This window comes from Pituophis catenifer, unplaced genomic scaffold (genome assembly GCF_029215685.1).
Source record: "Pituophis catenifer annectens isolate HBS135680 unplaced genomic scaffold, rPitCat1.0.hap2 SCAF_1, whole genome shotgun sequence".
NCBI classification, from domain to species: domain Eukaryota; kingdom Metazoa; phylum Chordata; class Lepidosauria; order Squamata; family Colubridae; genus Pituophis; species Pituophis catenifer.
In genome coordinates this window covers 343622383-343638381 of record NW_027256881.1, presented here as the reverse complement: position 1 = coordinate 343638381, position 15999 = coordinate 343622383, and the positions used below count along the sequence as shown (strand labels likewise).

Sequence of the window (15999 nt, the reverse complement as noted above, 5' to 3'; positions counted from 1 at the left end):
GCAACTGGAAGAACCTATTGTGCTATGGAATTCCTTTTTGATAAGTCTCCACATCAAACCCTCGAATTGAAGGATCCATGGGGAATAAATCAAATTTTTCCTGAACGATAAGATCAAAAGCATTCATATAACGGGCAGGGTTTTTTTTTTCCTTTGCACAAGGAGAATCTGGAAGGTGATGCATGTCCTCTTCCTGATGTTCTACCACATGTTTTCTCATTTCTTCAGTTTCTGCGGTCGTCCACTTTGACAGCGGAGAATCTGGGTGGTTTAACAAGGGTTAAAAATACATCAGAAGGAGCGGCAAGCTCCGTTGGGCTGTTGGGCTTTTCAGAAGCCACTGCCTGCATACCCCACTGCAGAGCATCGTCCACAAGGAGGGGAAACACTGAAAAGAAAGATAAAATAATCTTTTAAGATTTGGAACATGCGGTTCCTCTTGGAAAAGTGAAGCCAGCAAAGCATCTGATTAGAAGAGGCAGAAAAAAGCCAGATTGTATGCCGAATGCAACGTGGCTGTAGCACATGGAATGATAAGATTGACATACCAGATTAAAAATCAGGAATCCGGTAACACCTTTTCCGATTTAAGAGGTTTGATTGAAAGGCAAAAGCTTTTGTGAGCGCTGAGCTCTATAGTGGGGCGTGCAGACGGTGCCTTCAAAAAAGCTGCTTCTTCTGTTTCTGATGTTTTTAACTTTTGAGGGTCCCCCCAGATGCACTTTTTCTAATAACTTTTGTCACCGTGGATTCGCACAGCTCTCCTATGACAACAACTCAAAGTAACATGAATGTGGGAGGGAATTTTCACCGTCTCAAACAGAATTGTGGTCTGTCTTATCATATCCCATGAAAAATACTAGAGCTTTCCTGCCAGGTCAGAGTGAAGGACCATCTTTGCTATCTTCTGATCTAGCAAAGTTCGATGTTTGAGACCCTAGAAAGAGGAGAGAGAAAAGCCACATAGATGCTTAAGGGTCTGCAGGCTAAAACATACAATGAAAAAACTGTAGAAACTGGGCATGTCTAGTCTAACGAAGAGAAGGACACTGGGATAAAGTGGTAGCAGTCTTCCAGTACAGGTAGTCCTTGACTTACAACACTTCATTTAGTGACCGTTCAAAGTTACAATGGCACTGAAAAAAGCAACTAATCACCATTTTTCATACTTACGACCATTGTAACATCGCCATGGCCATGTGATTTACCTTCGGACGCTTGGCAACTGACTCAAATTTATGAACTGTCACAGAGAAGAGCACCAGAAGGCAGGACAAGAAGTAACAGATGGAAACTAATCAAGGAGAGAAGCAATCTAGAACTAAGAAGGAATCTCCTGACTGTGAGCATTTAGAATTAGTGGAAGGACTTGTCTCCAGTAGCTGTCCTCCATCACTGGAGAGTTTCAAGAAAAGATTGGACAGCTATTTGTTTGGGATGGTATAAAGATTCCTGCCTTGGGCAGAGGCAGTGGTGGGCTGCTGCCGGTTTGGACAGGTTCCTAGCGAACCGGTAGTTCTGACCATCAGCTGGCCCCGCCCACCCGCTCACCCCTATCCTGTCCTATATTTCCTTCTCTTTGGCTCAGCTGATTTGCACGGCACAGCTGATTTCTGTGCCTCCGCTCTTCTCCTGCTTGGGGCTGCCTTAGAAAGTAAGCAGCTGAGCTTCAAATTACTGTATCTTGAATGTTGCGCGCAAGCGCATTAGGAACACTTACGCGCTCACAGAACCGGTTGCAGCCCACCACTGGGCAGGGGGTTGTATTAGAAGACCTCTGAGGTCCCTTCCAGCCTGTTCTGACCTAGGCTTCCCCAGCAGCATGAAGCCGAGTCCTCATCCTGATAAACCCCTTTTATTTAACTGACAGTGAATTCCTCTCCAGCAAAGTCTTTCCTCTCCCACAGTCTTTCAAGATAGTTCACCATTACTGACCTTTATCAGGCTTGGAGAGTGGCCAGGCTGATATCTTTCAGACTCCACACTGTAACCGACAATACTTGGTAAGAATGCAGGAACAGATCTTCACCCAAATGAACTCCCCTCCCCTTCGTTCCTCTTTTATTCCCTCCGGGAGGGGCCATTCACCGTCCACCTGTGGCTTTACTCCTGAGTCGACCCTTGTTCCTTAGCTGTCCCCTTCTCCTGGCAGCTCTGCGCATGCGCACACTGGGAACAGGATCCAGCTGTTCTTCTGCCTCACTGATGTCTGATTCCAAAGGTAGCTGATACCTGTCAGACGGCCCTGGCCCCATCTCTGCCTCCGATGTAGAGCCCTCATCAGAGCCTTCCTCAGACTCCAGGACTGGCCCATGTTCCTCCCCAACCTCCTCACTGTCTGAATCTGGCAGGCCACAACACAGCCCTATGATTCTATGAAAATGATGTCCAGAGCCCTAGTGGTCCTCTCAAAAGGCTCATGGCCTCCACAGAGTTTCTAGCTGAAGAATCCCAAGTGGGAGAGTCTACTATACATTTGCGATCCGTTTGTGGGTTTGTTGAGGCGGTTGATTCAGGAGGGAGAGAACTGTAGGGATGATAAACCTTTGACTGGTTTCCCCTTATCGAGGGAGTCAAGGGCTAGGGCAAAAGGGAAAGAAGTCCTCCCTTTAACAGCCAATGCCCCAACTTTTTGCCCGATTGTGCGATTCAAAGCAAATTTGTTGTGTCCTGCACAATAGAATTTTTTTTTTTTTTTAAATCCTTTTCTGCGTTCAGCATGAAGAGCTAAGGCTGGGTTTTGGCCGCTTGCCTGCCTTATCATCAGCGTGAAAAGCATTTCATTTCCATAGACCTCGACAAACGCAGAAGGATAGCGAAGAAATAACACCAGGGCTGCAGTGAAACTCGCTTGTTTGGCTTCTTGTAATTCATTTGCATGGCACACGGCTGCCGTAATAATGAAAATGTTGGCAAAAGGAGTTTGCTTGATTGAGCAAGGAAATTTTCTTTTTCTTTTTTTTGCAAGAACGGTCCAGGTTTCAACCCCATACATTGCGTGACGAACAGAGTGCCTTTTAACACATTTCAACATACGCTGGCCCTGGCTTTTATTAAGCACTTTATTTCATTAGAGGGGCTCATTAAAATATTTCTACGTTGTACTTGCGTTTTGGTCCACAAGCTGCCCTAACTCCTAACTTTTTATCTGCAGTGTAGGACAAGCTTCACTGGTGTTGAGTTAAATTTATAATAAAGGTACATGTGTAACTTAAAAAGAGCTGCCAAGTGTGGCAACGGCATTTCTGTGCTGCAAAAGTTGCGCACGGGTAGTCCTTGACTTACGACCCCAATGGAGCTCAACATTTCTGCTGATGAGCAAATCAATGACGACGTGAGTTTTGCTCCGTTGGCCCCACCGTTGCTAAGCGAATCACTGCAATATGTCCCAGAGGTGCTTTTTCAACTGTCGTGTGTTTTTCTTTGAAGAGGTTTCGCTTCTCATCCAAGAAGCTTCCTCAGCTCTGATTGGATGGAGGGGAAATGGAAGGATTGATATTCCTTGCAGACCGCTGGTCATTTGCATCCTTTGAGAGAGTCGTGAAAGTTTTAAGAAGCACCTTTTGGGGTAACCATGACCTGGATGACTGAGAATCTCCAAAGACCAGGGGCCTCCAACCTTGGCAACTTTAAGACTTGTGGACATCAACTCCCAGAGTTCCTCAGCCAGCAAAGCTGGCTGAGGAACTCTGGGAGTTGAAGTCCACAAGTCTTAAAGTTGCCAAGGTTGGAGGCCCCTGCCATAGACAACAACTGTAGTTGTTAAGTCAGTAACCCGGTCGATAAGTGAATCAGGCTTCCCCATTGACTTTGCTTGTCAGAAGGTCGCAAAAGGGGATCACGTGACCCCCGAGGGGGAACTGCGACCATCCTAAATAAACCACCTGCACTCTTTTCCAAAGGAAAAGAATTGTTCTTGAGTCTGACGAGCCAGAGGAAGCTTTCCTTTTTACCGGAATCTGTGGGAATGGACAGGTTGTGCGGAGGCGAGAGAAATACGCACTTTCTGCTTGTGACTTTATTAGTATAAAACTAGCAATAGGCAAGAACTTTCAGTTGCTTAGAGAAGCTGGTCTTTGAGAGGGTCTTTGCAGTCAATAAAGGAGGGCTTTTTTATTAGTCCTGGATGCTGAAGGCTATAAGTCTAAAGCCGTGTGTGTGTATGGCCTTTGTACTCTTTCTCTCCCTCTCCCTCTCCCTCCCCTCCCTTCCTCTGTCCCTTTCTTTCTGTCCCTGTCTCCTTCTCCCTCCCTCTCCTTCTCCCTTTCTCTCCCTCCATCTCTGTCTCCCTCTCCCTCCCCTCCTCTGTCCCTCTCTCCTTCTCCCTCCCTCTCCTTCTCCCTTTCTCTCCCTCCATCTCTGTCTCCCTCTCCCTCCTCTGTCCCTCTCTCCTTCTCCCTCCCTCTCCTTCTCCCTTTCTCTCCCTCCATCTCTGTCTCCCTCTCCCTCCCCTCCTCTGTCCCTCTCTCCTTCTCCCTCCCTCTCCTTCTCCCTTTCTCTCCCTCCATCTCTGTCTCCCTCTCCCTCCTCTGTCCCTCTCTCCTTCTCCCTCCCTCTCTGCTTCTCCCTTTCTCTCCCTCCATCTGTCTCCCTCTCCCTCCCCTCCTTTGTCCCTTTCTTTCTGTTCCTGTCTCCCTCTCTGCTTCTCCCTTTCTCTCCCTCCATCTCTGTCTCCCTCTCCCTCTCCCCTCTCTGTCCCTTTCTCTCTGTCCCTATCTCCTTCTCCCTCCCTCTCCCTCCCTCTCTGCTTCTCCCTTTCTTTCCCTCCATCTCTGTCTCCCTTTCTCTCTGTCTCTGTCTCCTTCTCCCTCTCCCTCCCTCTCTGCTTCTCCCTTTCTCTCCCTCCATCTCTGTCTCCCTCTCCCTCCCTCTCTGCTTCTCCCTTTCTCTCCCTCCATCTCTGTCTCCCTCTCCCTCCCCTCCTCTGTCCCTTTCTCTCTGTCCCTGTCTCCTTCTCCCTCCCTCTCCTTCTCCCTTTCTCTCTCTCCCATCTCTCCCTCTCTCTGTCCTCTTCCCTCTCTCCGTCTCCCCAACCCTTTCTCTTCATCTCTCCTTCTCCCCGTCCCTCTCTGACCTCTCCATCTCTCTCTCCCCCTCCTTCTTTCCTTTTCCCTGTCCCTCTCTCTCATCTCTCTCTCCCCTTCTCCCTTTCTCTCCCTCCCTCCCTCCCTCTCTCTCTCCTTCACATATATGCACACACTTGATAAGATGCTTAATCTCTTCTTGGTTGTGAACATTGAGAAAATCTACACGGATATAAGAAGCCAACTAGCGTTCGTTTAAAAAAAATTGATTGTCACCTCTTCTTTGATAACCTAATCTTTCTGACAAAGAAGCAAAGAAGGTTATGATTCTCCCAGTTTCCAACTCTTGATACTTTGTGAGAAGCTGCATGTTCACATCATGGGCTGTTTCTGTAGATGTGGACTAGTCTGTCTCCCAACAGGTTTTCCTATCCTGGGCAATACCCCAAGCAGAGATATACAGATCCATTGCACTCACTCATGGACTCTGCTTGCTGACTTTATCCTTACCATGTATGTATGTATGTTAGCATGCATGTATGTATTTGTTTTTGTTTTTTTCCTTCTTTATTACATTTCTGAACCACCCATCTGCCTCGAACATGGAGTCTGGGTGGTCCACAATAAAATGTTAAAATATAAAAATAGTACATATAACATTTTTAAAATTCTAGTTAATTTGGCCTCTGAGCAGTTTAGAGCAGGGGTCTCCAACCTTGGCAACTTTAAACATGGCGGACTTCAACTCCCAGAATTCCCTAGTCAGCAAAGTTGAAGTCCGCCAGGCTTAAAAGTTGCCAAGGTTGGAGAGCCCTGGTTTAGAGAGTGAAATGCTTGCCTGGTTTTGAAGCGGGCAAGGCCCTGTCTGATCTAGGAACCTCTTTGTGATGCACTTTTCACAACTTGCGCATGTTAGAAAAATGATAACCTTGAGATCATTCGCAACTTTATTTTTGTTGGATTGCAGGTATTTCTTGAGACCTGGTGATACTTAACTTGTTTTTTCCCCCCCTCCTTTTGTAGGATTTTTTCCTGGGAGTTCTCAGGGATGCGATGCCTTCCTGCGACACAAGATGACCCTCATTTCACCTTCCATCTTGAAAAAATACAGCATCCCTTTTGACCGGGTAGGTACCCAGACTGTTTCCAGGAAACCTTCTGCCGATCCTTCAAACGTTGCCCTCTCCAAGGGAGGAAGCTGAACAGTGAAACCTCTGGGACGCTGGGGTCAAATTGCAATAGAAACAGGGGCCACTACAGTAGTCCTCGACTTACACCCACAATAGGGACCGGAGTATTTGTTCGTTAAGCAAGACATTGTGTGATTACACCCGGTGTTACAACCTTTTTACCACAGGCATTAAGTAAGTTACATGGTCGTTAACCGAATCGCATGGTTTGCCCATTGACTGTTTGTTGGAAGCTGGTTGGAAGGTTGCAGATGGTGATCACATGATCCCAGAACGCTGCAAGTTGAAGTCCACAAGTCTTCAAAGTTGCCAAGGTTGGACAGCCGTGGTTTAAATCGGGGATCCCCCAACCTGTGGGCCACAGCCTGTTCGCAACGGGGCCATGTGAGCGTTGCAGGTGCTCACGGCCCCACTCTTGCGGGCTCTTGGGCGGGGCTTCACTCGTGCAAGTGTTGGGGCGCTCGCACCCCACTCGCATGAGCAACAGGTAATTGCACATGCACACACACATCCGCTTGCCCGTCCCACAAAACCATCCTCTCTTTCTCTATGCCCTCTCCCAGCCCCCGCTAGGGGCTGCCAACCCAGAAAGGTTGGGGAACTCTGGTTTAAATGATGGTGGCATGGTGGTTAGAGTGCAGTATTGCAGGCTAACTCTGCCCACTGCCAGCAGTTTGACCTTACCGGCTCACGGTTGACTCAGCCTTCCATCCTTTTGAGGTGGGTAAAATGAGGACCCAGATTGTTGGGGGCAACAGGCTGACTCTGTAAACCACTTGGAGAGGGCTGGAAAGCACTGTGAAGTGGTATTGCTAAGAGGGAGGGAGGGAGGGAAGGAAGGAAGGAAGGAAGGAAGGAAGGAAGGAAGGAAGGAAGGAAGGAAGGACGACCGTGGTGGCGCAGTAGTTGGAATGCAGTATTGCAGGCTGACTGCCCACTGCCAGGAGTTCGATCCTGACCGGCTCAAGGTTGACTCAGCCGTCCATCCTTCTGAGATGGGTAAAATGAGGACCCAGATTGTTGGGGGCAACAGGCTGACTCTGTAAACCACTTAGAGAGGGATGGAAAGCACTGTGAAGTGGTATTGCTAAGAGGGAGGGAGGGAGGGAGGGAGGGAGGGAAGGAAGGAAGGAAGGAAGGAAGGAAGGAAGGAAGGAAGGAAGGAAAGGCTCTGGTGGCGCAGTGGTTGGAATGCAGTATTGCAGGCTAACTCTGCCCACTGTCAGCAGTTTGATTCTGACCGGCTCAAGGTTGACTCAGCCTTCCATCCTTCTGAGGTCGGTAAAATGAGGACCCAGATTGTTGGGGGCAAAAGGCTGACTTCGTAAACCGCTTAAGAGAGGGCTGTAAAGCACCGTGAAGCAGTATATAAGAGTAAGTGCTATTGCTGTCTGTCTCATCTCATTGAGAACTAAGTTTCAAGCTTTGGCAACGAGACACAAATGTGCTAAATATAACCGTATCTCCAGGTACACATTTCTACATCTTGACTTTGTTATTGTAAACCAAACCTTATGCTTGGGGGGGGGGTTGAAATCTCTCTATTATGTAAAAGCACGTCCTGCACCAAGAGTTTTCGAAGCTAGGGGCTCGCTCAACTACCTGAATAATGAACTTCCCATCCCAGTTTTGCAAATATGCAAATGGCGGCTTGGTTCAACGCCAAGCCTCCAGCTGGGCGAGCAGATGGAATGCGGGAAAACTCTGGTTTCGGGGGGACTCAGCGCAGGCTGTTCGTACAGGTGGCTCGGGAAGAGATCCGGCATCTGAATTAAACCGTTGTGACTCCCCGCCCCCCAACGCATAACTCAATCTGGTCACTCTGGTTTCACCTTTCCATCCATGGGTTAATTATCAATGTCGGAGGAACATATTTACGTGGAAGAATAAGGCGAAAAGGGCAGAGGAGGGAGACAAAGCACATGTGCTAAACGCAGCACTTTTTATTGTTCCTCCCCCCCCAAAAAAATATTCATAGCTCGGTGTTGAAATGAGGGGTCTTTGGTGCTCTCTGAGTTTAGTGGTTTTCTTGCAGATGTTTCATTACCCAACTAGATAATGTCATCAGTGCTAGGAGAGAGTGGGGTTTGCAGAGAGGAGGAGTGTGGGGTCATAGGTGCGCTCTCTGAGCTTGGTTGTTTTCTTGGAGGCGTTTCCTGACCCAACTAGGTAACATCATCAGTGTTAGAAGGGAGTGGAATTTAGTTTTTATTTATATATAGTGGTTGCCCTGTCAGTGTTGTGGAAAGCTTTCTTGGTGGTTCCTTGAGTAGTTGCTGTTTACTATTTACTATTGTTTGTCTGAGTTGGTAGTTCCTTGATTGGGGTATTGTTTTTTTTTGTTTGTTTTTTTAATTTGATTTATATGCTGCCCTTCTCCGGAGACTCAGGGTGGCTGACAATGCGCTAAGCAATAGCCTTCATCCTTTTGTATATTTATACAAAGTCAGCTTATTGCCCCCACAACTGGTCCTCAATTTACCTACCTTAAAAAGGATGGAAGGCTGAGTCAACCTTGAGCCTTGGCGAGATTCGAACCCTGCAGTAATTGCAGGCAGCTGGTCTTAATAACCAGCTTAATAACAGGATGCCTTAAACCACTGTACTACCAAGGCTCTTTACTGCTTGATTGTTGGTCTAGTATTACCTTGGTATTAATCTTTGCTTATCTGGGTGCTGATTGCTGGCAGGGAGGTGTTTGGGTTATTTTGTTTCCTCTTTGGCTTTTTGACCTTCTCTTTTGAATGGTGTGTAGATATTGTTTATCTCTATGTGTCTATCGATGGCTGATTTATCCGAGTAATTCTCTAGAATTTTTAGACATAGCTTGGTCTGGGATGCTGACTCTTTCTCAGTTATGGTGAAGAGTCTGTCCCCATGTGCAATTAAGGTACTTTGATTGTGTTTTCTGACTGCTATTCAGGGATGCTAGTCTTCTGCCTGTTTGTCTTACATTGTGACGGTTACATAGTGACTCCTGTTTTTCCTTCTGGGGCTGCTACATCTTTTGGTTGACTTAATATGTTTGGGAGGGCTTGGCTTGTGTTGCTCCTTGGTTAGCTTTTGATTGATGTGAGGGGCCTTTGCACCAATGCTGAGGTTTTCAAGAATTTACATTGTGGGTCAGATTTTTTTTTTGGGGTGGGGGGGAAGGCAAGCAACATGAGCTTATGTGTCATCCATAGGGTGGATTTCATTGCCCAGTCATTAGGAATCTGTTTCATCTTTGGGTGTGATGTAACATTGCTCACTTCATTCTTGTGATTAAGATTTCCACCCAATCAAATGCTCCAGTCTTCGTATCTGCTGCCCTAGAAGGAGGGAAAAAAGCTATTGGATAAGATCCTGCCAAAGTATCTTACTACCTGGATTTGAAGTCCGTCGTGTCCCCCCTCTCCCCCCCCCGCCTCCCGGGCACATAATGTGGGTGCTCAGCAACAAGGCAACATTTACAGCCATTCTTAGCACCTTGCAGTCACGTGACTGCAGTTTGTAATGTTATAATACAATATTTATAAAGTTGTTGGGGTTTTTTTTGCTGGAAACTGGCATTTATTTCCTTTTTTGGCAAAAAAAAAACCCACCCAGCCATCGCAAACAATGGATTCGCAATAAATGGCCGCGGCATTTACTTAACTACCGTGTTCAATTAATGATCTTCACAAAAATGTCCCAAAATAGGATCGGTCACATGATGAGCTTTTTAACCACCAACATGATTTACAGTTATAATTCTGGGCTCAATCATGAGTGTAAGTCAAGGACTAACTGTAATGCTGAGGACGTGATGATGATTTCATTTTAAAAAATCCTGTTTGGGACTAATTGTACAGAGCAGCCCTATTGGATGTCCCTTTTTTTCTGGTTGAACACTCTGTACTGTATATTATGCAGCAGCAGCTGCCAGAGAAATCAAGTTGCAGATTGGGCTGTTTGCTTGTTCTTTTCAAGGAGGCTGCCCTTTGAGCAAACGCCTCTTCAGAGGGGTTTACAAAATAGCATTTCAAAACAGCATTTACCTCAACAAAATATAAAATTCAGTCGATTGAAATAGCAAGCAACAATGAGATTTTAACAACTCAAAATGGCTGCCTCATTTTAACAAAGGTGTAAATGTAATAGGGAGCATGTACAGTAAATAAAATTATACAGACATAAATGATTTTCATAAACTGGAATGTAGTCCCATAATAGCACTTAGACTTATATACCGCTTCACAGTGCTTTACAGCCTTCTCTAAGCGGTTTACAGAGTCAGCCTTATTGCCCCCAACAATCTGGGTCCTCATTTTACCCTCCTCGGAAGGATGGAAGGCTGAGTCAACCTTGAGCCGGTGAGATTTGATCTGCTGAACTAGCAGTCAGCTGAAATAGCTGCAGTACTGCACTCTAACCACTGCGCCACCATGGCTCATAATAAGGTAATAAGACAGCGACTTGGGTCTAGTGGTGAAGGTGCTAGCCTAGAAACTAGGAGACTATGAGCTCTAGTCCTGGGTTAGGCATCAAAGCCAGCTGGGTGACTTTGGGCCAATCACCAGGAGACAGTGAGTTCTAGTCCCGCCTTAGACATGAAATCTAGCTGGGTGATTTGGGGCCAATTACCAGGAGACAATGAGTTCAAGTCATGAATGGGCCTGGTGGCTCAGCAGACTAAAAGCATTGTGATTAACATCAGCTGCCTGCAATTACTGTAAGTTCGAATCTCGCCAGGCTCAAGGTTGACTCAGCCTTCCATCCTTTCTAAGGTAGGTAAATTGAGGACCCAGTTTGTGGGGGCAATAAGCTGACTTTGTATAAATATACAAAAGAATGAAGGCTATTGCTTAGAGCATTGTAAGCCGTCCTGAGTCTCCGGAGAAGGGCGGCATATAAATCAAATTTAAAAAAAAAAAAAAAAGTCCCTTAGGCATGAAAGCCAGCTGGGTGACTTTGTGCCAATCACCAGGAGACAGTGAGTTCTAGTCCTGCCTTAGACATGAAAGCTGGCTAGGTGACTTTGGACCAGTCCCCCTCCCTTAGCCCAACAGTGTTGTTGTGGGAAAAATAGGAGGAAAGGTTATTATGTATGTTTGATACCTTGAATTGTTTATAAAAAATAATATAGTAGAATATATATAAATAAGTTACCCAAGCCTACAAAATAACAAATATTCCTTCTTTTTTGTAACATTCCTTCCTTTCTGGGGCAAAGCACTCCAGGGGGAAGGCTCCGTGGTGCTTCTCAATTGAATGCAGCCCTTACATCTGCGTAAGGCCCATCCTGCCCAGCCAGTGGGCTCCGTAGTCCAAAGCATCTGGAGAGCAACTGGTTACCCCGACCAGGATCTGCCCGCTATGATGGGGAAAAAATAAGGAGGGATCTGATCGCGAAGCCTTGATAGATTTATGTTATTTTTCTCATGTCGTCTAGAGCCATAGAGTTTAATATAAAAACCTTACATTGACCTGATAGCAAATCAACGGCTAATGCAGTGCTTTCAGCAGCTGCCTTATTTAAAAGTAGACTGGAAGATGAAGGGCACCGAATGGCTGTTAAAAAAAAAAAAAAAAAACAGCCAGAAATCATTCTGTCTCCATATTAAAGCTGTCAGGGAGAGTTGAGTAGGAAAAACCCTTTTAGTCCCCGATGCTCTAAGCATTTCTGAATGGTTTTCTCATATGCCTAATTCCCCCTTTGTCTTCCTTGCCTCCTTTCAGCCTGTCCTTCCACTCTCCTTAAAATACCAAAAAAAAAAAATAAAAAAAAAATAAAAGGATGTGTTTTGTGTCCTCTGAGTAAATGGCATTAAGCAGTCTTGAAAGGAGGACCCTTCACAGCAGGGAAGAATATGAAAATAAGATTCCTTTGACTCGCCCGCACGCCAGAGAAGGAGGCTCCATTTTCTCGGTTAGGGCTTTTCTGTAGGGCTGCTCCCCCCCCCCCTCCCCTGACACTGGATTCGTTACAGTCAGTCAGTTTTGGTCAGCTGCAACATTGGGTAGAATGTGAGGAAAATCAGACCCCAAAAAAGATCCCTTTTTTTGAGTCCGTCACAGAATTCACTTGAAAATCAAACGTGGAGAAGCAGGCTCAGAAGGTTGGTAAATCTGGACCCTTTTTTGGTGGAGGGAAAATCGGACGTTAATTTATGATTTACTAAGAAAATTTATATGGCCGCCCAACTCGACCATGGTGACTCGGAAGGCTTACAGAAACCAAACCCAGCTACAAACCCCAATAAACCTCCATCAACACAGGTAGTCCTCGACTGACAACCCCAACTGAAGCCCAAAATTTCTGTTGCTAAGCGAGACAGTTGTTAAGTGAATTCTGCCCTATTTTACCACCTTTCTTGTCACCATCGTTAAATGAATCACTGCAATTGTTAAGTGAGTCTGGCTTCTTCCCCGTGGACTTTGCTTGCCAGAAGGTTGCCAACAGTGATCACATGACCCCCCCAGGAACATTGCAACCGTCATAAATATGAGCCAGTTGCCACACGCCCGAATTTGGATCATGTGGCCATGAGGATGCTGCAACGGTCGTGTGAAAAATGGCCACGGGTCATTTTTTTTCAGTGCCGTTGTAACTTGGAACAGTTGCTCAATGAAGTGTTTTAAGTCAAGGACTACCTGTAGTCAAACAACCACTTGATGGCCTATGTATTACCCTAGGGTCCCCAGGCTCATTGGCCAAACCATACCTTCAGGTCCTTTCAAGTATCAAGGTGGGGTCACTCATCCCTGCCGAGAGGAGGAGAGGGAGCCACCACAAAGAAGGCCCTTCTTCTTGGTGCTGCCAGGTGGACCTTCTTAAGACAGGGGACCCATAACATCTTATTTCCAATCTTGCCACCATAGGGAGGATGTTCCATGGGGAGGGAGTCACCACAGAGAAGGCCCTTGGTGCTGCCAGGTGGACTGCCTTAAGATAGGGGACCCATAATATCTAATTTCCAATCTTATCTTCTGTTGTGGCCCACCAGTGGCCAGCAGAGCTGGCAGCAGATTCAGACAGTGAGGAGGTTGGGGAGGAACATGGGCCAGTCCTGGAGTCTGGGGAAGGCTCTGATGAGGGCTCTGCGTCAGAGGCAGAGATGGGGCCAGGGCCGTCCGACAGTTATCAGTTGCCTTTGGAGTCAGACATCAGTGAGGCAGACAAACAGCTGGAGCCTGTTCCCAGTATGCGCATGCGCAGAGCTGCCAGGAGAAGGGAACAGCTAAGGAACAAGGGTCAACTTGGGAGTAAGGCCATGGGTGGAATAAGAGGGAATAAAAGAGGAGCGAAAGGGGAGTGGAGTTTGCAGGAGACAATTAGTTCACTTAATTGGTTCGTGACTCTCCGAGACTCTTTGCCAAGTTTTGAAGATATCGGCCTGGCAGCTCTCCAAGACAGATAAGGTCTTTGAGTGTAAATTCTCCCTTGAAAGACTTTGTTCGATGTGAATGAGAAGAATTCACAGTAATTTAATAAAAAGGGTTTTTTGTCGGGACAAGGAATCTGCTTTATGCTCTTGGGAAGCTTAGGTCAGAACATCTTTTTTTTTTCCTTTTTTTTTAATTGAAAAGTTTTACAAAGAAAAAATCCCCCCCCAATTCCCTCCCCACCACCCCCACACCCCTTCCCCCCCTCCCCCCCTCCCCCCCCCAGACTTCCCAGAGCAAAATACAGGGTATTTCTGTTTAATAATCATATGCTAAATTAACCTAACTATTCTTAAACTGCCAAATCCCCCCCGAAACCTTAACTCCACTATTGATAAGATAATACTTCTGAAATTTAACATTCATTCATAAACTATTTTATATTTTCTTGTCTGATACTTATTTTGAATATAATCAATCCATCTTCTCCATTCCAATATGTATCTTTCTTGTGTATGGTCCTTCAAATATGCTGAAATTTTTGCCAGGTCAGAACATCTTCATAGGGATGATGCTCCATGTGGAGGGAGCCACCACAGAGAAGGCCCTTGTTCTTGGTGCTGCCAGGTGGACCTCCTTAAGACAAGGGACCCATGACATCTTATTTCCAGTCTTATCTCCATAGGGATGATGTTCCATGTGGAGGGAGCCTCCATGGACAAGGCCCTTTCTTATGGCCCTACCAGGTGGACCTCCTTAAGACAGGGGACCCGTAACATCTCTTGCCTCCCCACTCTAGTGGATCAGGTAGATGTAACTGTGAAAAGATGGTCCTTCAAATCACCTGACCCCAAGCCACGTAGGGCTTTAAAGGTGACAACCATCACCCTTGAGCTGAACCTGGAAGCAAATTGTCAACCAGTGCAGTTCCCACAAGAGATGGGACATGTGTGCAAATCAAGACATGCACAGAACTATGCAGGCTGTCACATTTTGTGAACCGACGGAAGATTCCCCTTAGTGGAATCTTGCGTCGTTTATAAAAAATACACAGGAGCTTTGACCTTAGGAAGCTAAATTGAAGCAGGAACCAATTTTAGGGCCACCTTCCAATCGGAGAAGAGTAAGGCTGCCCCACTTTTTTATCTTTCCTCGCAAAATGCTGGAAAAATCCGTTTGTAGAAATTCCTGGCAAACTTCAAACAGGACAAATACCCGGGCATTTATAAATCTGTTGAAGAGTATTTACTTCTCCAAAGAACCCGGATCAATAGTCCAGCTTTTTTCATAATTAAAAATGTGTATTTCTGTAATCGCCTATTGATTTATCCACTTAACCTGCAAAGCCTTTGCAGAAGTCAGTAAATTTGGGGCCTTTCCTTGCGAGGGGCAGCGGGCGTTGGCTTTAGTTATTGCTGATCTCCCCATCAGCTGGAGCGTTTTCCTACTTTATTTATCGGTGGGACATTGTTGACAGGAGTGGCTTTAGAACGGATCCGTTCTGGGACTTGAGATGAAAATAACCATTGGTGTGATTGTCTGACAGTGGTGTTGACCCAGGGGTATCCAACCTTGGTCACTTTAAGACTTGTGGACTTCAACTCCCAGAATTCCCCTGGAAATCCTGGGAGTTGAAGTCCACAAGTCTTAAAGGAGCCACGGTTGGAGACCCCTGCTCTAGTACATAGCCAAACTTTCCTTTCTCACACAACTGCTGCTACTTTGTGGTCTGCACACATCTGGTAATTTATGTATTTCATTTCCCCATCTTTGGTGAACACCCTCCAATGATATATTCATCTGCTGGCTTTAAGTTTTTCATCATTGCAAAAATCACCCTTGGATACTGTAATTTTCAGATCAGTTGGCCGCCTTTCATCATGAAGTCTTGTGTTGCTATAAAATCATTCAGGTTGTCATCCAACAATCAGCATTGTCAGTATCCAAGCCCACACAACACTTTCCTAGATCACGCATGTTTAATGTCACATACAATGTTTCTTACATATTTATCCATCCATGCATAAGATTTGTGTGTGTGTATGTAGGTAGTCCTTGACATATGACCACAATTGAACCCAAAATTCCTGTTGCTAAGCAAGACAATTGTTAAGTGGGGTTTAATCCATTTTACGACCTTTCTTGCCACATTTGTTAAGTGAATTATTGCAGTTGTTAAGTTAGTAACACGGTTGTTAAGTGAATCCAGCTTCTCCGTTGACTCTGTTTGTCGGAAGGTCATAAAAGGGGATCATGTGAGCCCAGGACACTGCAGCCGTCATAAACAGGAGTCCGTTGCCAAGTATTTGAATTTTGATCAGGTGACCATGGGGATGGTCGTAACTTTGAAAAATGGTCATAAGTCCCTTTTTTTAATGCCATTGTAACTTTGAATGGTCACTAAGCGAATAGTTGTAAGTCGAGGACTTGCATGCAGA

The 15999-nt window shown here is 45.9% G+C and overlaps 1 protein-coding gene across 3 annotated transcripts in view; it reads left to right on the top strand.

Moving 5' to 3' along the window:
* Positions 1 to 15999, top strand: part of KDM4B (lysine demethylase 4B) — a 256770-nt gene that overhangs the window by 96657 nt on the left and 144114 nt on the right. For all 3 annotated transcript variants that reach the window (XM_070944548.1, XM_070944550.1, XM_070944552.1), the window contains exon 8: positions 6048 to 6151. In XM_070944548.1, coding sequence (XP_070800649.1) covers positions 6048 to 6151 — 104 coding nt within the window. The remainder of the gene's footprint in view (positions 1 to 6047; positions 6152 to 15999) is intronic.